Source organism: Plasmopara halstedii (genome assembly GCF_900000015.1).
Source record: "Plasmopara halstedii genome assembly, contig: Scaffold_816, whole genome shotgun sequence".
Taxonomy (NCBI): Eukaryota; Oomycota; class Peronosporomycetes; order Peronosporales; family Peronosporaceae; genus Plasmopara; species Plasmopara halstedii.
In genome coordinates this window covers 877,037-896,415 of record NW_020187732.1, presented here as the reverse complement: position 1 = coordinate 896,415, position 19,379 = coordinate 877,037, and the positions used below count along the sequence as shown (strand labels likewise).

General features: G+C 46.0%; 5 protein-coding genes across 5 annotated transcripts; 3 read left to right on the top strand and 2 right to left on the bottom strand.

Moving 5' to 3' along the window:
• Nucleotides 1–5,434: 5,434 nt before the first annotated feature.
• Nucleotides 5,435–7,213, top strand: PHALS_14129 (hypothetical protein L915_09380; the record flags this gene model as incomplete). The annotated part of the gene is made up of 1 exon (XM_024729875.1): nucleotides 5,435–7,213. One exon carries the CDS (start codon nucleotides 5,435–5,437, stop codon nucleotides 7,211–7,213), a length of 1,779 nt encoding a protein of 592 aa, XP_024580209.1.
• Nucleotides 7,214–7,373: 160 nt separating this feature from the next.
• PHALS_14128 (hypothetical protein L915_09379) lies at nucleotides 7,374–9,110 on the top strand (the record flags this gene model as incomplete). Its single annotated transcript, XM_024729874.1, has 1 exon — nucleotides 7,374–9,110. The coding sequence occupies one exon, from the start codon at nucleotides 7,374–7,376 to the stop codon at nucleotides 9,108–9,110; it is 1,737 nt and encodes a 578-aa protein (XP_024580208.1).
• A 299-nt stretch (nucleotides 9,111–9,409) lies between these two features.
• On the bottom strand, nucleotides 9,410–11,338 carry PHALS_14127 (serine protease family; the record flags this gene model as incomplete). The annotated part of the gene is made up of 3 exons (XM_024729873.1): nucleotides 9,410–10,717; nucleotides 10,778–10,934; nucleotides 10,992–11,338. The coding sequence occupies 3 exons, from the start codon at nucleotides 11,336–11,338 to the stop codon at nucleotides 9,410–9,412; spliced, it is 1,812 nt and encodes a 603-aa protein (XP_024580207.1).
• Nucleotides 11,339–11,438: 100 nt separating this feature from the next.
• PHALS_14126 (uncharacterized protein) lies at nucleotides 11,439–12,139 on the top strand (the record flags this gene model as incomplete). The annotated part of the gene is made up of 2 exons (XM_024729872.1): nucleotides 11,439–11,712; nucleotides 11,775–12,139. 2 exons carry the CDS (start codon nucleotides 11,439–11,441, stop codon nucleotides 12,137–12,139), a joined length of 639 nt encoding a protein of 212 aa, XP_024580206.1.
• A 106-nt stretch (nucleotides 12,140–12,245) lies between these two features.
• On the bottom strand, nucleotides 12,246–13,718 carry PHALS_14125 (uncharacterized protein; the record flags this gene model as incomplete). The annotated part of the gene is made up of 2 exons (XM_024729871.1): nucleotides 12,246–12,299; nucleotides 12,396–13,718. 2 exons carry the CDS (start codon nucleotides 13,716–13,718, stop codon nucleotides 12,246–12,248), a joined length of 1,377 nt encoding a protein of 458 aa, XP_024580205.1.
• Nucleotides 13,719–19,379: the final 5,661 nt, after the last annotated feature.

The window sequence follows — 19,379 nt, the reverse complement described above, 5'->3', positions numbered from 1 at the left end:
ACAGACATACTTCGACGACATCTTCGTCCACAGTCATGCGAAGCACGTGAGGACAGATGAAGAGATACACATCGTCCATTAATGAGCGGTGCTCGAATGCATGCGCACGGGCACGAGCACGAATAAGTTGTATAATAATGCCGATAACTGCATCCTCGGCGCCAAAGAAATTCCCTTCCTAGGTGCTCCATCGGGAATCGTGGCCATCGAGAGGATCCCGCTAAGATCAAGGCCATTTTGGACTGGCCAGTTCCAAAGAACCAAAAGGACTTCGCATTGGCTTGACTTCGCCAACTACTTGCACAAGTACAGCGAGAACTACGCAGAAATGGCACGAACATTGTCATATCTCCTTAAGATGGATACGATATGGTTTTGGGACACCGAACATCGGTAGGCATTTGAAGGAATCAAAGACGGCCACTAATGCTGGCGCTGCCAGAATCCAATCGTCCTTTTATTGTCGTCTGTGATGCTTTGCTTTGCCATCGGCTGTGCACTGCTGCAGGCAGACGCCGAGGGGTGAGTTGGGTTTTTGCATTAGAAGAGCTACCCAGACCACGACAAGGATTTACTTGCGATGAAGTATGCACTTGTCAAGTTCAGGATCCACCTGCTCGGCTCCAAGCCGTATGTGATCTGCACAGATCATGCATCACAACGCACTGCGACTCAGTCGCCTAACCCCTCGCAGAAGATGACCAGGTGGTTCTCATTCTTTGCAAAGTATAACGTCGAGGTGAAGTACAAGCCAGGAAAGTGCTTTGGCCGATGCTTTATCACACAGACCGGATAATGAGCTTGCTCATGTCGCGATGGTGACGTCGTCAGTGACGGATTTGATCCGCGCCGCGTACGTGGGTGATGAAATTTGAGTAGCGCTGCTACGGGCTCTCGGGGGCAAGGAGTTTGGAATCACGAACAAGAAGTTGTCGTCGCGACTGCGCGCACGGTTGCACCGATATTCGTTAAATAACGGTTTGCTGTATTGTAGTACCAATTCAACGGATACGCCGCGAATTGTGGCTCCTCGCGATGAGATTTTGGGATGCCGTATCATCTATGAGGCCACTCACTGGTCGTCTCGGACGTACAGTTCGGTGAGTTGCCCTTATTGGTGACCCAAGTGGTACAAATGGACGAGCACATAGGTGCGCACAAAACTTTGAGGTCGGAGACTTGGTTGTATTAAATGCTATAATCTTCCTACACATGCAGTCTCTGCTGTCTAAGTCAAAGCTCCGTCCACGGTTTATTAACCTTTTATGGTCGTGGCCAAGCGCGGCCTTGCGTATATGCCAAGCCTTCCGAGAAGGATACGCACCCACCCAGTGTTTTATGTGGGCTTGCTTAAGCCGTACCGGGATCTGGGGCAAGCGTTGGCGCCGGGGCGGCGCCCAAAAGCGCTCGGCCACCCAGAAGTTAAATCGGCAACAGGTTCTGAGCACGGCGTTCAATAATTTTCGTTCTTAACGGCGCCAGGCGCTCCAACGTCGCACGAAGTGACGCATCCGTCTACTCGACGGTTAGGAGCCGCTCCGACAGAGTGCGGTAATCCGCAAGGTGGGGCAGTCGGTGCACATAGTGCTTCAGGCTTGCGAGGTTTTCCACACAGCGGTAGGCGATCTCGGAAAGAAGCTCGGCAGAATGCCAAAGACGATGGACTTTGTCCTCAAACGCTCGAAGAGCATCGCGAGTCGCGATCGACCAAGTCGTCTTCGCCCGCTGTCGACTCCTCTTGATAAGAATAGTGGCGTCCACTATCACGTGGAATGCCATGTGGGTCGACGTCGTCGACAGGGTCTCACCCAATATCTTGTGAAATGGCGAGGATACCCAAACTCTGAGAGCTTGTGGGAGTTTGAGGTGCTACTTCGGCGAGACTACTCGGACGTCGTGGACAAATATGATTAGAAGAATCATGACGCTTCGCGTCCTCGTGCGTCGACGCTCTTCTCGGCAATAGCCAGGGAAGCCGGAGGGTAATGAGCGGAGCTCAGGGTATGACCCTGAGCTGCTATGGTGGTAGACAAACTCGTGTGAGAAACCACAAAGCTTGCGGGAGCGTGATGTATTATTCCATATGACAATATACTGGAAGTCGGTGTTGCGCCTTGAGTTTGGCATACTCAAATCGAAAATGGCGCTTAACGCGCATGACCACTTCCTTGTGGCTTCGCTTAAGGTAGACAGTGAGGACATTTTCCGGTGCCGCTGCACCCATCGTTCAAGGAGCTCATCATCATCTGCAGCGGTTTTGCCAGGGGGGAGCACCACAGGAATAGTCTGCATTGCGGGTACAGGAGCGCCTTCTTTTTGAGCTCGAGGTCGAGCGCGGTACCGATCCGATGGGATTTCCTGTGGTACCATACGGGAGCCCGGAGAGCCTTACGCTGATCAAGCTCAGCTTGTGTGTTGGTCGGGGGCCCGATTACGTAGACGCCTAACGATCGAGTGATCACGTCTTTAGTTTCAGTAGCGGGATCCACACGAAGGTCTAAGACCGAATGTGGATACGAGCGCTTGAGAGCTGCCCTATAGGCAGCCTCCCATTGCTGCTCCAATGCTTCGTCGAGGCGATTGGTAATAGTCCCACTGTCGAGAGGTCGGGGAGCGGACACATTCTCGCAAGGTTTGAGCTGGGCTCTTGTCGCGACCCTCACCCTCTCCTTGTCTACCCATGCTGGGAAAGGAGTATCCGACTCGTCATCGACTTCCTCCAACTCCTCGACAAAGAAATCTGCCACCCGGGGCGGGCGCGGTGTGTTGTGCTCGGTTGCCAAGAGCTTGAGACGGACTCCCCGTGAAGCCGCGGACGTACCGTCCAGAGATGCACCCTGTGCGGAAGAAATAGAAGGGCTTTTTCCGCCGGCACCCTCGGAACCAGCTAGACTGGGTGTTTTGCGTGTTATAGACACAGGTCTCATAGAGCGGAGAATGTTTAAGGGTGTTCTTAAGAACGTAACGGTGTCTCAGACACGCGAGCCTCGCATGAGGCGACCGTCGAATGTAAATTGTGGGAATTCACAATTTAACTGGGAGGGGGCGTAACGGGGTGTGCCTTAGTATGAAAGGCCAGATGATGTGACCATTGATAGGTGTGGATTACACATGTTGGCGTAATCACACAGCGGTGTGGCTTCACCGTAACAAGAAGCCACTACGTGGCAGGATTGCCAGTAGTAATGCATCTTAGTTTGGTATTACTATATTAAATAGGCATTAAAATATAAATAAGGAAAATCTAAGGTTTTAAGTATTGGCGGCTCTGCCAGAACTAAATCAATTAAATACAGTTTTGATACTAAACACAGGGGTTCATTTACCTTGGTTAAGGTTTTGGTACTTGGAGGTAGCAAAATGCGATCCGTTAAACTCGTATTCGTCCTTGTAAAAAACGTAAGGTCGGTGACCTTAGCTTAGCTCTCTCTAAGCAAGGAGCTACGGCAGCCTCACTATAATTTGTTATATTTATCAAGCTCGAAGCTCTTCAGCACTTTTGCCAGCATCCACTAGCCTAGTGCACGGTGTCAAGGGGAGGTACAATTTTAAACCGGCCTCTTGTGCTTGAGACGAGGGCGATCGTCTTGATATGAGGCTCTTAGAAAGCGCACAATTAACGCCTTCAAGTGTTTTTTATAGTTTCTGCTTGAGCGGAAAGCCCACACGCATAGGCTTGAAAGTACCACGCCGCCGTGCGTCGCGAAAAGAGAAATCATAATTTTAGATGTGATTACGTTTGCAGAAGCTGTTGCAATTCTTGCGCTTGAAGAAAGGCAAACCAGTTTTGCTTAGCCAGAACGGGTTCAATGGTGACAAGCTGAATATTGCCGTGATCTTTGTGTGTGTGCTCTACGTCATAGGGCGCGGGTGTAGAGTTTGCAACTACCGCGAACGAGAAACGGGACGTAGGGATTCGTCATTCTCGGCGAGGTGGCATCAGGTTGTTGTTTATCGCTCAGTGAGGGCTAGCGAGCCAGGCCGGAATTTGAAATCATATCGTGATCGCTCTCACAATGAGCATTCCGGCAGTCTCACCGTATATACTCTTGAGGTTTCCGGGTCTCAACTTCTGCGCACCTTTTTCCATGATTTATGTTAGCACATTACGGCGACGACTTCCAATGCGGACGACGCTCGTAAGAGCAGACACTGTAATTGCAAGTGGATGCTAGTGACTCCGTGTGCATCCGGGGGCTCGTAATGCGCTTACTTTGGCTTAAAATACAAGTGAACCACAGTGCTGCACATATCTTGGCGAGATATGGTGCAACGGGGTACGTATTATTGTCCCTCGGTCCTCATAGCGCAGAAATATCAAAGGGGTGGTGCTGATGAGGGCGATGGGGTCCTTGATGTGGAGATGTCCGCGCGATTATGAACTGGTAACCTCACGCTATGGGCTACATAAGGTCTTGACATGTCTGGATAATATAACATATAGTCTGAAAGGCTTAGATGCCACTTTTGAAAGTTATGAGTAACGCTAAGTATTAGCTTATTTGCTCTCGTTCCCACTTCTTGATGAAGCGTACAAAGCCATCCACTGTGTGGTTTCTACGCAAATATCCAAGGTGCACAGCAGTCCTGTCCGTGCATCCTTATGATGTACGTACACATCACACTCAAACTTTGGTAAACTTCAGTAGCAGCATGATAAAGTGCAATAATGAAGTATCTGTGGATAGTAGTCCACCCGAATTAAAGTGACGGTACCATGTAACTTCGGATAATTACCATAAGTAATCATCATTCATATATGGTATCGTTTTTTAAAATGTAACCTTTGTAAACTGAGCAAAGAAGTACTGGTTACTTGAAAGGCTCGCGTGTCAACACGTCGGTAACCATTCTCTTTACATCAGCTAGTTCGCACACTAAAAGGAGGTACGCAACTACCCCGTTGCGCATTGTCTATAGACTACTGACCAAACCTCCAGACGGCAAAATCGCCGCAGCGCAGAAATCATCGCCGTCAATGACTTGGGTTAAAAGTTTCATTACTCGACACGACACGAGGCTGATCCAGACCTCAAAGACGTGAGAAAAGGCTCAAACCGAGGGTGCGAGGAGCATCGAAGTAAATTAATTAAGCTGTTTTGATAGGTCGACGATAGTTTTTTTTTAATTCCCTTGAAATGCAGCGATCACTGCGTGAACAACTGGATAGGAGACAAGGTCCCAAGCAACTTTAAGTTTCTTTGGACAACATGTACAATTCTGAACTTAGTTTAGATCTTTTCACTGATTTTTTATTTCTATTATTCTGCAGAGCAGATATGTATATACAGGGATCGCTGTTTGTCACAATCTTGAACGCACCAATGAGAGACTGCAGCGGAGCTTTATATTTTGTTCGAGAAAATACTTTATGAAAATTACGAGATCTTTAGACGCAACTCGCAACCCTCACTTTGCGATCTTGTCGAACAAGATGCAGCTTTTCCACCCATCATTCCTCATGCTCGCTGGCGCAACAGCCTTAAAAACCAGCGCGGAAGACGCGCCGCGCTGCTTTCCAGCCAATTTCATGTTTGGATCGGCCACTGCTGCATACCAAGTTGAAGGAGCGTGGAATGAGGGCGGGCGTACTGAAAGCATCTGGGACGACTTTTGTCGAACGCACCACAAAAAAGTGGCGTGTGCTAACGTGGCTGATGACTTTTATCATCGTTATCGAAGCGATATAAAGCTCATGGTTGAAACGGGTCTGCAAACTTCGCGCTTTTCTGTGTCGTGGTCCAGAGCTATGAATTGGAATCCGGTGACTAAACGCATGCAGCCAAACCCTCAAGGACTTGCCTTTTACCACGCTCTTGTTGACGAGCTGAGAGCAAATAATATCGTACCGATTTTAACTCTGTACCATTGGGATTTGCCACTCGAGCTACACACTGAACTCTCTCCTCAAGGCTGGCTGAATTCAGGCATCGTTGACCATTTTGTGGAATACGCGACGTTGATGTTTCAAGAACTTGGTGATAAAGTTGACATGTGGACGACGTTTAACGAACCTCTTACGTTCACGACCGCCGGCTACGCAAGTGGTGCAGGAGCTCCGGGTTTCAAGAAATCCGATACTTTTGCGTACATCGTGGCACACAATGTACTCCGTTCGCACGCAGCCGCTGTCAAAGCTTTTCGAGACCTTAAATCAAATTCCTCATCTGTGCTTCACCCAGAGGCTCGCATCGGTATCGTGTTAAATTCCGACGCTGCATACCCACTTGATGAAAATAACCCTCTAGATGTGGCTGCAGCCGAGAGAAAGATGCAATTTGAACTCGGTTGGTTCCTCTCACCGCTCATTACTGGAGACTACCCTGCCATCATGCGGGAACGAGTGGGCGATCGTCTTCCAAGCTTCACGCCGGAGGAGACAGTATTGCTAAAGGGATCGTACGACCTGCACATGCTCAATCACTACTCTTCAAAACTTGTGACAGATTGCGATGTGTCACAAAAATCCAAGACGTCATGCAAGAAATTGAACAAAGGCTGGGAACGTGATTTGGGCGTTGACATCTCGCACTCAGATGAGTTGCCAGGGTCTCGTCGCTCTAGCAAAGACCGTCACGGTAAACTAAATTGTGGCTGGTTTACGGCTTACCCCCCTGGATATCTACGTGTGATTAAGTGGCTTCACGCGACAGACCCCACAGCTGATATTCTGCTGACGGAAAATGGATGGTGTGGCAACAATCAAATCGCCAATTACGACCAGCTTTGGTACCATCAAGAGTACGTTACTCAAGTTTACAAGGCTGTGATTGAAGAAAAGATCCCAGTCATTGGTTATACGGCGTGGTCATTCCTTGATAATTACGAATGGGGCTCGTTCTCTCCCCGATTCGGATTGTACTACGTTAACTACTCGGCCAACACTGGCGACGTGGACGAAGTGTACAACCCACAATCAGCGGGACTTGAACGCATCCCGCGTCCTGCCGCCAAGTGGTTTGGCCATGTTGCCAAAACAAAATGTATTGATGGCTGGCAGCATGAAGGCCCAATTACGCAGGATGAGCTACAGAGCGTCAACGTGGATGAATTTTCGCAATGGATGTTGGGCATTATTGGGGTGCTTGCTATTGTGAGTCTTGCATCCATGGCTATCGTTGGCCGTAGCATTCTGACTCAGCTGTCGTCTCCTAACCCACATCATCTTTCTCGCGAGACTGACCCGCTGCTCCAGGCAAACGCCATGATCTAGATGTTTCGTACCTATAAGTTTTAATCAAAGTTTACACAGTTCATTAATATACAGATATCAGATTGTCACTTTGTGGGCCACGTGAAAAAAGGCGTGACTGCAATAATGCAACATGGCGTGGTCATTCTTGAACCTTCCGCCTCAGTGACAAAGTAGGACAATGCAGCAACTTTGGAGGCTGTCTACTGTTCTCTTTGTCATATTAAATCTACTGTCAACTATTGACTCAGCAGTCGTCGCCTCTGAGGCACGCTGCTTTCCGCCCGATTTCTTGTTTGGCACAGCAACAGCCGCGGTTTCGGTGAAAAGCTCCTTGAACATTTCCAATCACAAATGGTGCAGTTTGGACAACTACCGACCTCGTTCTGATAGAGAAAGTGATGATGACCTTAATCGTCGCTATATTGACGACATACAGCGCACGAGCGATATGGGATTCTCGTCTTTTCGATTCTCGATTTCTTGGTCCCGAATTATGAGCTGGAATATCGAGCAGAGAAGGATGATGCCAAATTTTCAAGGCGTGGCGCTCTACCATAGTATTTTGGACGAGGTATTGGCAAAAGGATTGCAAGCTATCGTCACGCTGTGCCACTTTGATCTACCATCGGAGCTGCAAACAGAGCATGACCCTAGTGGATGGCTCAATTCAGATATTGTGATGCACTTCGCGGACTTTGCATCGCTAGCTTTTAATCAATATGGACACAAAGTGAAGTATTGGGCGACATTTAATGAGCCATTGACGTTTATCACTGGCGTCTGTTACAGCGTTTATGGTGAAAGTAAAGGTTTCGATACTGCTATGTATGCAGCAACACACAACGTACTGCGTTCGCATGCTACAGCAGTGGCAATCTTTCGTAAGCTATGTCAAGAAAACGAAAGTGTGGTGAAGCTTGGTGCTCGCATCGGTATTGTACTCAATGCTGCGTACGGCTATCCTGTCGACAAGTCAAACGCTATGGATGTGGCAGCTGCAGAGCGCAAGATGCAATTTGATCTCGGTTGGTTTTTGATGCCTCTTGTAACTGGAGACTACCCCAAAGTCATGCGTGAGCGGGTGAAAGAGCGACTACCAAGCTTCACTCTCGAGGAGGCTGCGATGGTCAAAGGATCATACGATGTACTGATGCTCAATTCTTATAAATCGCGTATGGTCACCGACTGTGACTCAGAACGCTCTAGTGTTACTTGTGATGACTTGCTGCAAGGTTACGCTCGTGATAGAGGAATTGATGATACACAATTTTCGCACGGGACACGCGTTGCTCCTCCGAACACTACTAAGTGGTCATGGCTTTTAGAGTACTCAGATGACTTGTTGGCCACTGCTAAGTGGCTGCATGCACTTACCCCAAAAACACAGATACTGCTGACAGAAAACAGTTTGTCTAGCGATGATGAAGGAAATGATGAAACACAGCTTCAGCATCACGTAGAATATGCTGAGCAAGTTTACGCTGCTGTTGTGAACGAGAAATTTCCAATTATTGGCTTCACGCCATCGTCGCTCTTGAACGAAAATCAGACGCCTCGGTCTGAATTACCCTATGATAATAATTCTATGATCCCTTCTTTCGATCTAATCCGTACCTCAGCAAATTGGTTTGCCCGGCTTTCAACGACTAAGTGCTTTGATGAGGAGACCTCCGCACTTTCAGTGACTATAAATAATATGCATGAAACGATTGCGAAACAAAAGGATCTGCATGAATCAGAAGCAGATATCGATGACACGGCAGTAGTGCCATGGTCTTTAAGTGAGGTTATCCTTCTTGTGGTAGTTGGTCTAGTTGTCCTCGGTGCAATTACATGCGAAGCGATTCGGGAGCTGCATTTCACATCTCACGGTTCACCCGAAGAAATACAAGTGCTGATAACGATCGAAGAATAAAATCATTTTTGCAGTAGACATCCTCATCATAGATTGACATCCCGGTTAAATTACGTACTTCGCGTTGCCGATGCTAAAAAGGCAAAAGTAGGCATATTTGTCATACTGCTGATGGGATCGTGATAGCAAAAGCAGAGAAATGTCAATCCTTTGCATTCTTTTCGACGTAAGCTAAGTATTGAAGGATCCATAATTCTCTTACCGGTTCTATAACGCTTACAAATGCTAACTCGATGTAGTGATAAGTGCTCCTTATAAGTCGCATTAATAAACTCGTCAAAGTATGCATACTACTTACTCTACTGATTACTTTTTATGTCTTCATACAAATCGCTTGTACCAAACAGTTCTTGCGCGTCTACATATGCATCTGAGAATTTTAATGGCTTCAATTCACTCATACACGATGTATTCACGTTCGACAAAACACCGCTTTCTTTCACAAAAGAAGCTAATATACGTACGCCACAAGTCGCACCGCCACCATTAGTTGGAGTCGTAAATGTCGTGCAATGGCCTGCGTCGTCAAAGCTAACGAGCATACGTTCACCGTTCATTTCTTCGTACTCCACTTCACCGTACATTCGTCGCGTCTGCAAATCCATTCCACCCGTCATCAGCAGAGCAGTCACACCACCAGGAAGTTCACCCGTCTTGTTCCAGTATTGATCACGTTCGTATACTAGAGGTCGGGCGACCGGGAGGTTAATGAGCTCCTGACACGCATGTTCGCGACTTCCGGTGAATAGGCAATAGTAAGGGAGTGACAAATAGTTATCGGAAGCCATAGTAGCGTTTTCATACCACTGAATCAAGGTTTCTTTGTCTGGCGTAGGGGTCTCCCACAATTCCGAAAACACGATGATATAGTAGAGCATGTTTGAGTCATAAAGCAGTGTTTCTGGCTCCGAGTCGCCAAAACCACCATCACTTTTCAAATCGTCAAGTCCCTCGACAAAGTAAGCAAGAGCATGAACATCTTGGTCATTACATCGAGACGCACGGTAAATCACAGCAGGAATTGCAAGCCGCATACGATCAGACATGAGATATTCTCCAAAAGCAGAACGTAGTAAATACGAGGGCTTCTTGCCGTCTTTCGATAGCGCATCAGCGCAAGCATTACTACCTTTATTACCATCAGCAACAGCAGCATCCAATTTATGGTATAGCTCGTGGACGAATGCTGAGAGGTCCGTGATACCCGGAAACTTACTCTTGCAGAAATTATCTACTAGACATGCGGCAAGGAATTGATCTCCCACGATACCTACATCATAGTCCCAGTTTGTAAACGTTGCACGCTTTTCCGCTGTGTCTCCACTTTCTGAGACGACACCATCCACCGCAAATCCTTTCACACTAGCTGGAGTAAAGTGCACTAATCGCTCTACCAAGTACGTGCCGTAGCTGAGACCGTACACGTACACATCCTGATCACTAAGTTCATAGTTGATAATTTCAGCCAAGTCTTTTGCTGCGCTAGTTACCGAAAAAGCTGCTGTCTGGTTGTCAAGTTGAAAGCGGATGTCATCCATACATGCTGGTAACTCTTCTAATCGAATATCTGACCCACCAGGACTACCCAAAGCTCCAGCTTCAGCAGCCTGACAAATGAGTCTTGAACTACGTCCTGTACCTCGATGGTCAAACGTATAGACACTAACCTGTCTATTCAACTCCAAGTACATGGTATCCATCAAATCCTCCACTCCAGTTGATGACGCCCCTGGTCCGCCTTGCAGCACCCAAAGCGCTTTTTGTTTTTGTCCTCTGATCAGATTCGTTGCTTTGACACGCTTAACAAATACATCCACAGTCTTGCTGCTCTCACACACTCCGTCATAACACATGGGAAGACGAAATACGGCACATTCGTACTTTGGGTTGCTCCACTCCGTATCGCCCGCCGCTTTACGACGAGCACTATAGCGAGTCTTCACCTGCTGCTTTTGTTGTCTCCAATTGTTGTGATGGTAATATAAATGCTCAAACGATTGTTGCAGAAATGGCAGTGACGATGTCTGTGTCTGTTTATCTTTAGCGGTGACTCTTCGTCGAGACTTCGAGTCACTAGCCGTTTCGAGGAAGAATTGGTCTGGGTGACCTTCATCCAAACTACTGGTCTGCAACGAGCTCTGCGTGCATGGGTACCAGCCATTTAGCTGAATATCAGGCTTAGCAATCGTAAGAGTGATCCAGATTGTCGCGAACACAAAGAGCTTCATGTCAAAATGATATATGAAACAAAAAGATTTGCATGGGTACATATGCTCATCAACTTGAGACTCTATAAATGCATGATATAAAACGAATATCCATTATGTGATGGATGCTCCGTCGTGGCATCCGGCCAACCAAAATTTAGATGCGGTGCGAAAAGTGGCAATGAACAATGGGGATCCGGGACTAGCACGAACGACGTATGTGGTGGTAGACACGTCTACGGAGGCAGAGCGTCAGATGGTGGCTACAGCAGAAGAGAACGTCGTGTTAGGAGGCGGACGAGGGCTCCTGGACCCATCGGATCGCATGTACCTAGCGGAGCAAACGCAGCTGAAGTTGCAAGCTCAAAGCAAAGAGCAGGTGGAACGTTATGCTGGTGAGTGTGCAAAATATAAGTTTCTTCTCTTGTACTTCGCAGACTGACCATGATAATTGCAGCGCTCCAGACGTTCCGTTCGAGCGCTCTTCAGATGCAAGCGCACAAGACAGAGGTCACTCTGCCGATCACTAGTAACGCGAAGCCGTCGATGTTTGCGAATGATCAGAAGAAAGCAGTGGTGATAATAAAAGCAAAGAAGAGGCGGATGAATTTAAAGGGGAAGGAGATAAACCCCAAGAAGTTTCGGTCTACCGTGAAAAGTGTTGCTGTTTCTAGCGACGAGAATGCTGTCAAAGCTGATAAGATGGATACACAGGACGTTGGAACAAAATGCGATGCAACACAGATATCAAATCCTCTGAAAATAGCACATAGGACGGCACTGCTGCTGCAAGACTATTCGAGTAGCAGCGACGATGAGTAAGCCATCCTTTTGTTGCCGTCATGTAGATGTTCAAGAACAATGCACAACATTCACGATCTAACTAAGAACTCTCTTGCGACGCTAGCACTTGTAATTAAAAAATAGATTACACTGGGAAACGTATCATACTGGCAGTTGATCTTGGGGTTACGAGTTGTTCCTATGGTCTAGACTCCATGTGGTTATTGTCAGATACAAGTTGTTTAAAAGGATCTATGCTATCGTTGCTAGAGCTTTAATTCATTTTTTCCAAAACGCTACCTGTCGACAATTGTGGAAAGTTGCGTTTCACGATAAGCCCGAGCCGGACACCCCACATATCTTCAGGCCAAGGAGCCTCCGAAGGAATGATAAAGTTGTCGGAAATCTCCTTGCTGTCGCCGTATTGCCTTTCGTATATGTCAAGCAACGGGGCAACTCGATTTTGCCACGCACTTTGAGATAATCGCAATCCAAATCCTAGCTCATCCAGCAGTTCCGCATCACGACCAAAATGTCGAAAATAGGTTCCTCTATTTCGCACCTCGCCAATTACAGTTCCTAGTTTCATCGCCCACGCACGCTCCGGCCAAGGATCTTCGCTCGGAACAACAAAATTTCGCTGGATGAACCCATTTTTGAAGACTTGTGAATAAACTCGAATTGCTGGAATGACTTGTTCAGTCCAGACTGTTGCGCTGCGGTTCCATGCAAAATCGATAGTGTTCAAAATCTTCTTATCGCGGGTAGCTTGCTTCAAGTACGCTTTTCTTAGACGTATATCTCTTACAATATGACCAAGCGGCATCCCCCACGCCTTCGTAGGCCATGGTTGGCAAGATGGAATTTTAAAAAACTGCTTGACAACACAATGTCCAAATTTTTGTCGATGTACATGAAGCGCAGGAAGTATCTTTTCCGCCCAATCGCGATCAGGAATTGACGTGAAGCAAAAATCCAGTTTTTCCAGCTCTGATCTGGATTCGACCATTTGAGAAACGAAAGTTTTACCTGCTCGCATATCGACAACAGTCAGTCCAAGTTTTCGGCCCCAAGCGGCCTTTGGCCAGGCTTCATCTCCCTCAGGCACCACAAAGTGACTAGGGACATCCGAGTTACCATGTAACTTTTCAAATTGGCGTAAACTTGGAAGAACTTCGTGGTCCCATTTGTACTGTGTTACGTCTTGCACAAAGCCAATTTCATGGAGCCCTTCGATCATTTCCGCCGACATAATTTGTTCGGTTGCTTGAAATTTCAACAATTTTCTAATACGATTTACTGCCCGCCCGAGTCTACGTCCCCACTGAGTATTTGGCCAGCTCGAATCACCCGATGGCACAATAAATGCTTGTGGTACCAGAAGATCCCCCATTTTTTCCTTGTACGTCTTAAAGCATGCTAGCATATCCTCCTCATATGCACTTAACCTCGAAAGCCTTCCCGCCTTTCGCCCCACAACACGTTTACGACCAGTCAAATTGCTTATTCGTTCAATGTGAACGTTGTGCAAAAAGAATCGAGTATGTGGAATTCTTTGGCTGTCAATCTGGAAGATATTCGAGAAGCGCCACACCTGACGCACCGAAAACCGCAGCATTGCGGAGTCTTGTACTTTAATGTCTTCCACACGCTGGAATAAATTTAAAACAGATTGAGAAAATGTACCTCATGTAATTTACATTTATAGGCATTTGTTAAAATGGAGGACCAGACTTTGTATACTCTCGGTATAAACTGGTATGTCAAAAGTGACGATTGAGGCTTTCGTATCGCAAGATTTTATGAGCCACATCATGTCACAAAGGTGACGTCACACATTGACAGCACTATCCGTACGGCGATAGCTTATGCTGCATTATAGAATGAAGAAGTTTTGAGCTCGGATATCGTTTGTTCTACTCCGCTATTCTTTCTCAAAGTTTCCTGTATTGAAATTCGACACACAACGTTGGAGGATTACAAATATATGTATGATAACAAGGCTAATATTGCAACCTTGTGTTCTCAACTCTACAGTATGGTACGAAATCCATACTGCCCTTGGTAATTGTGAGTATCTAAATGTATCGAAATATCGTTAATGGTGAAGGAGCTTCGTGGTACATGTGTATTCTGTATATATGTACTTTGAGCAGCCTAATAAAGAGACTCTCAGCTCTGCTCCTAGTGAATACAAAATCAACATTTGTATGATTAATAGGACGAACTTTTGAAGTCGAGCTCCCTCGGTATCAACCCTTTGCACTTAATAGCACCTGTAGTCAATCGCACGACCCAGTCTTGAAAGGACTGCATCCTCTGCGAGAAAAATATTAATTTTTCGATAACCTGCCTAGAGACGGTTAGACCACTTTAACAAGCTGATGTCTATCTTGTGTCCAATAAGAATCGGCCAAAGGGCCGGGAGCGGTAATCGCTCGCTGGGGGTGCTCACCAGCCTTTTGGGAAGCATGCAACGGGACTGCCGTAGTTTTTTCGCTTAAAGGTGCTTGGTTAAGGTCGGTGATCTTCGTGTAGCGGATCGCAATCCACTTACTCCAAGAGTAACAGTTAACTCTTCTGTTTAAAACGTAAACTGTATCTCTCGGGTTTATTTGCGACAAAGCCGCCTACATAGGTTTTCCTGATTAAATAGTAAATTCTAATTGCATGTATAACTACTGGCTGCTCCAGCCACATACTGACTTCCTGTTTAAGTGTAGCCACACCATTGTGTGATCACATATCCTTGTGCGACCCACACCCTTCCTATCAGGGCACGTGACCCCGCTCCAAAGCACATCCAGGAGCGACCGCTTCGGCGCCGGTGGTAAATGAAACACAGACGGCTCTCCTTTCATGACACCGCTTATTTTGGCATTTCCAACCTCTGAGGGTCGAGGCGAAAACAATTTCTTACTCTGGATGCGGGCAGTTGAGATGACCAAAAATTTGACCTAACTCCAAACTAAGCAACTTATACTCTTAACCCTAGGACGGGCAATAACGTGTATTATATCCGTTAAAAAGGCGTCCCCAACGTGGGGCAATTTGAAGCGACATATATGGCGGGTGTTCGCAACTCGTACCCAGGCATATTAGGTGCTCTCAAAATTCTTGTTTATCTGTCCAAGGAAACAAAAAATGACAAGCTCTCTTCGGGAGTTAAGAACCTGCATCGCTGCAACAGCGTCTGACCTTTCCTGAAGGCGGTGACGGCTACCATCTCCATAGGCGGTCTCCGAACGACACCGAGACCTTCAGCGGCCACCTTACCTCTTTCGAGAAAATTATCTGCGTTAAACTAAACGTGGAGTTTAACTAGGTGGGGTTGAACTGGGGATGAAATCTCAACAAGAGAGGCGATGAACCTTAGATCTGCTGCGAAGATAGAAAATAATACCCTGGCTGCTTAAGCAACTTCGCGGTACACGCGAGTCTTTGTAGGCGCATTGCGATCCAATGAGGAGAGACTGAATTCGAATGTACACAGTGGCCGTTGGGACCCAGCCACGAAGAGATCGAATTTCGCTAATAGTTCTTAGTTGTTAACATCAAAGTACCAGGCTGCGTGGTTGCGTATTGCTACAACTACATACGATGCTGGACTGTCAAATGAAGAAGACAATTTACTTTTTTTATGAAAAGAAAAAAATAATAGGGTATCTGAGATGCCAAATTCGGAAATAAAATTCGTGGGTCCTGCACAGGAGTACTGATAAAAGTGTCAAAGGTTATATTGATTATTCAAGCACAGTTTTAGAGCCTTGACAGCGTAAATGCTGTCAGGTCCTAGACTGGAGTTGAGATGCGAACTCATACTAAGTATGGTCTGGCTAGAACGCCACAAACCATGGGTCGACTGAAAGTAAACAAAAACTAGGTGGCACACACTTTTCTCCTGGTAAAGCTTTGGCACGATATGAATCCTCCCGACTTTTTGGCGCGGACACAACGCTGCGATAGTTTCTGTGTATGACACTAAATTGTCCGAGTTGATTGACAATGAGCTAGAGGAAGAGATTCAAAGTCTCAGAATGGCGCGAAAAAGGCGATTGTATATTGAGGTCTCCATACTTCCTCTGTTGAGATGGAAGGAACGACTTTATGTCATAACCTGAACGGTGTTTCGCCGGTTGGACGGTATGCCAGGGTTGGTGCGGAGTAGAAGCGATTAAACTTCACAATATTCCAAAATGAGCCACTAGAGTTTAAGTCTGAAATTCACCAGTAGCAGGGGCGGCCTTTCGAAGATCTATCCTTGTCACAATGTGACGTTTTGCTGAATCACCGCTACCGTGTGATGGGTCCATTATGCGTAGCAGTGATATTTCGCGGGTGAGCGGCAAAAGAGATAAATCACTCATGAATAAAGTGACCCGGATAGTATTTGAATGGTAAGTATACCCCCACAACCTCTGGCAGAAACTCTTACAGAGCTAGAAGAATCCTGTTATGTGCTAAAACTAGCTAATTTTAAAGTTCACCAAAACTTATGGTTGCTACCAGGGAAAAAGGTAAGCTTGTCATTTATTATGGATAAATTAGTGGTTGAAGATTAATGAGGAGCACTCAGTGCGAGATGTGAGGCAGCTGTCCTCGAAGATTCTACGGAGTCATTTTTTCTTTGTCGAAAATTTCACGACGTGGTGACAAGAAACTCACCACGCGTGTCACCCGGACAGGCAAACGCTTAAAGAAAATCCTTGTTTATGGGACCAGAAATTGTAGGACACGGCAATGGCTCATACCAGAGTAATAACTGTTAAGAATGCTAACAAACAGGTTAAAATGAATAACTTAGTTTATTGAAAAATCCAGAAACAATGACGTCATTGACGAGCGAAGCACAAAGCGGTTTTCATTAAAAAATAAACTCTTCATATTCGGCGCCAAATTTTCGGTAACGGCAAGTGGCAAATTGTAAACGCTTGTAATAAGCAAATCGTAACAGCGGTTTCGGCGCAAACTCCAAATTTGAAAAAGTATGTGCTACAGATCAGCCTGGTCGGCCGCAATTTGTTCAGTGTCCTAGACCCGTTGATGGATGTTTTCATCGGCTGATGAGTATCCCCTTCGCTGCGAAGAGCACTTCGAACGAGATGCTTTAGAAAAGGTCACAAGAACTGTTCGATGTCCTCGCGACTTTAAATCGCCTGAATCACAATTGTTGCGGTCATATCGTTGCGATGCCTGGATCCATTTTCATCCATTTTCGTTTGAAGCAGGAGAAATTGGATGTGGTGAGCAGTGCGCTAATGTGCGGGCTTTGATAAGTTGATCGCCAGCGCATATGAGTATGCCGCTTCTTTGAGAAGCATGGCGTCCGGGCAGATCACGTAACGATAAAAGATTTAGATTGACCGGCGCCCCTATCTAAAGAAGACTTGACGAAATACCTAACCTGATTGACTCTTTTCCTAGGTGCAATGCATGTTAAATCGACAAAGCACGACCCATTAACAATCTTATAATGTGATCGTCAAATGGTGGCGGAATATGTATATGAGTCCTTCAAGGCTTCGACAGAAGCGACAGTGTTGACTTCACCGAAAGAAGGTCTGTCATTTTTATCACTTCAATAGTGGCAATTACTCCAAGAAAATACCGATGGCCGTTGACACGTATTTTGCGTTTGAGTTTTGCAAGCTTAAGGCGGTAGAAAAGATGTACCGTCATCTGCGACAAGACGATATTTTGATGAATTATGTCCTTGACAATTTAAGTTGAGCCAGCTTGGCTCTGTTAAGCTCATTTTATACACAGAGTATTCACTTTTTCGCACAGCGATCTCGTCACCAAATCTCTTCAAAGGGTCAAGAACGTTTGTCTTTCAACCTGCGTATATATTTGAGATAAGACAAAGACCGGGTTTTCTTAATGTGGTGACAGAAGCCTTATTGTGTTAAGTATAAATTGTTGCAAATCGCGATTTTGATGCCGCTGATTGATAAGGGGATACGAGCGGGTCTAATACGACATGTGCTGACTTGCTGAAAGATTTTATGAAGTAATGAGCCTGGAACTAAGACGCTGCTACATCGAAACGCGCGGTTGCACGTCTGCACAGCTAGTTCTTATTCGAAGGAGTACTGTATTAATGCACTGACTGAACAAGTAGTGGTCCCCCCATGATTAGGATCTCAAAACAAAAAAATAGAATACTATATTCGACCACCATTGAAGAGAACATGCAATCGTTAGGTGTTATGTAATCCAACATGTAAAAATGGGTAACACCATATGTGCACACATGTGAGCGGATAAAAAAACAAGTGTCGGCGCCTTTGACCAGTCAGCCACTTCCAGAAGATTGTTGGCAGTCTATAGGTATGAATGTTATTGCTGTCTTTCATAAGGCTTGTTCGGTCATTTAGGATTTTTTCGTTTTGATCGTTCTTAGCAAATTGGCCCATTTCGCTGTTAGTAACGATGCTGTAACCGATGAGAATACAGCCAGAATTTTTCCTGACAATATTTTTTACCAACGAGAGTCACCAATAGCCACAACATCGAGTTGAGATTGCGCTTCACAAGCAAGTTTCGGGAAAATTGTTCAAGGAGCTGGACGCTAGACTAAACATGTCAGCCACTGAACTTATTGTCGGAAAATCACGTTGTGGAGAATTATTTGGTGCTCTTATTCATTAAGAAATGGTGTCAAAAGACATAGCACATACCTTTACAGAATCTTACCAGGCTACACAAAAAGTTCGATTAGCCCCCGTATACTTTGATACCCCCAAAAAGTGGCTCCTGTCAAAGTGAAGGAGAGACGTTTGATCATAATCGACTTGCTGATTATATTTCGTAGCAAAATCAATGAATTATCTCAATGAGGATGAATGTATCGTACAGGCTGTGCAATGCTATGGGCGGCACAGACAAATAAAAGCAGCATGCCGACACTAAAGGCAGGTAAACCACCTACAAAAATGCTGTGGGGCGAATGGTTATAATTTATATCCCTGAAGATGCAGTGGCTACGGTCTATGAGTCTATGTTTTGACCGCGCTACATCGGACCGATCCCGGTTATACCGAAGGAAATATTGATTTATTTCTGATTACCCAAGGAGAATCCAAGCACATATAGTATTCGATGTGGGCGTACTGGATCTTTACAGCGATCGTGTTCTTACGAGTTAGTTAAGCATTAAGCGTTCTGCTGCAGACGAAGCAACAACTCTACCACTACTTGTAGCTCAGCTTCCTTTGCGCTAAGGCAGCGGCGTGATTTTAAAGTGCTTCTTAAAGCCAGAAAGTGTGATGGCGAAGCT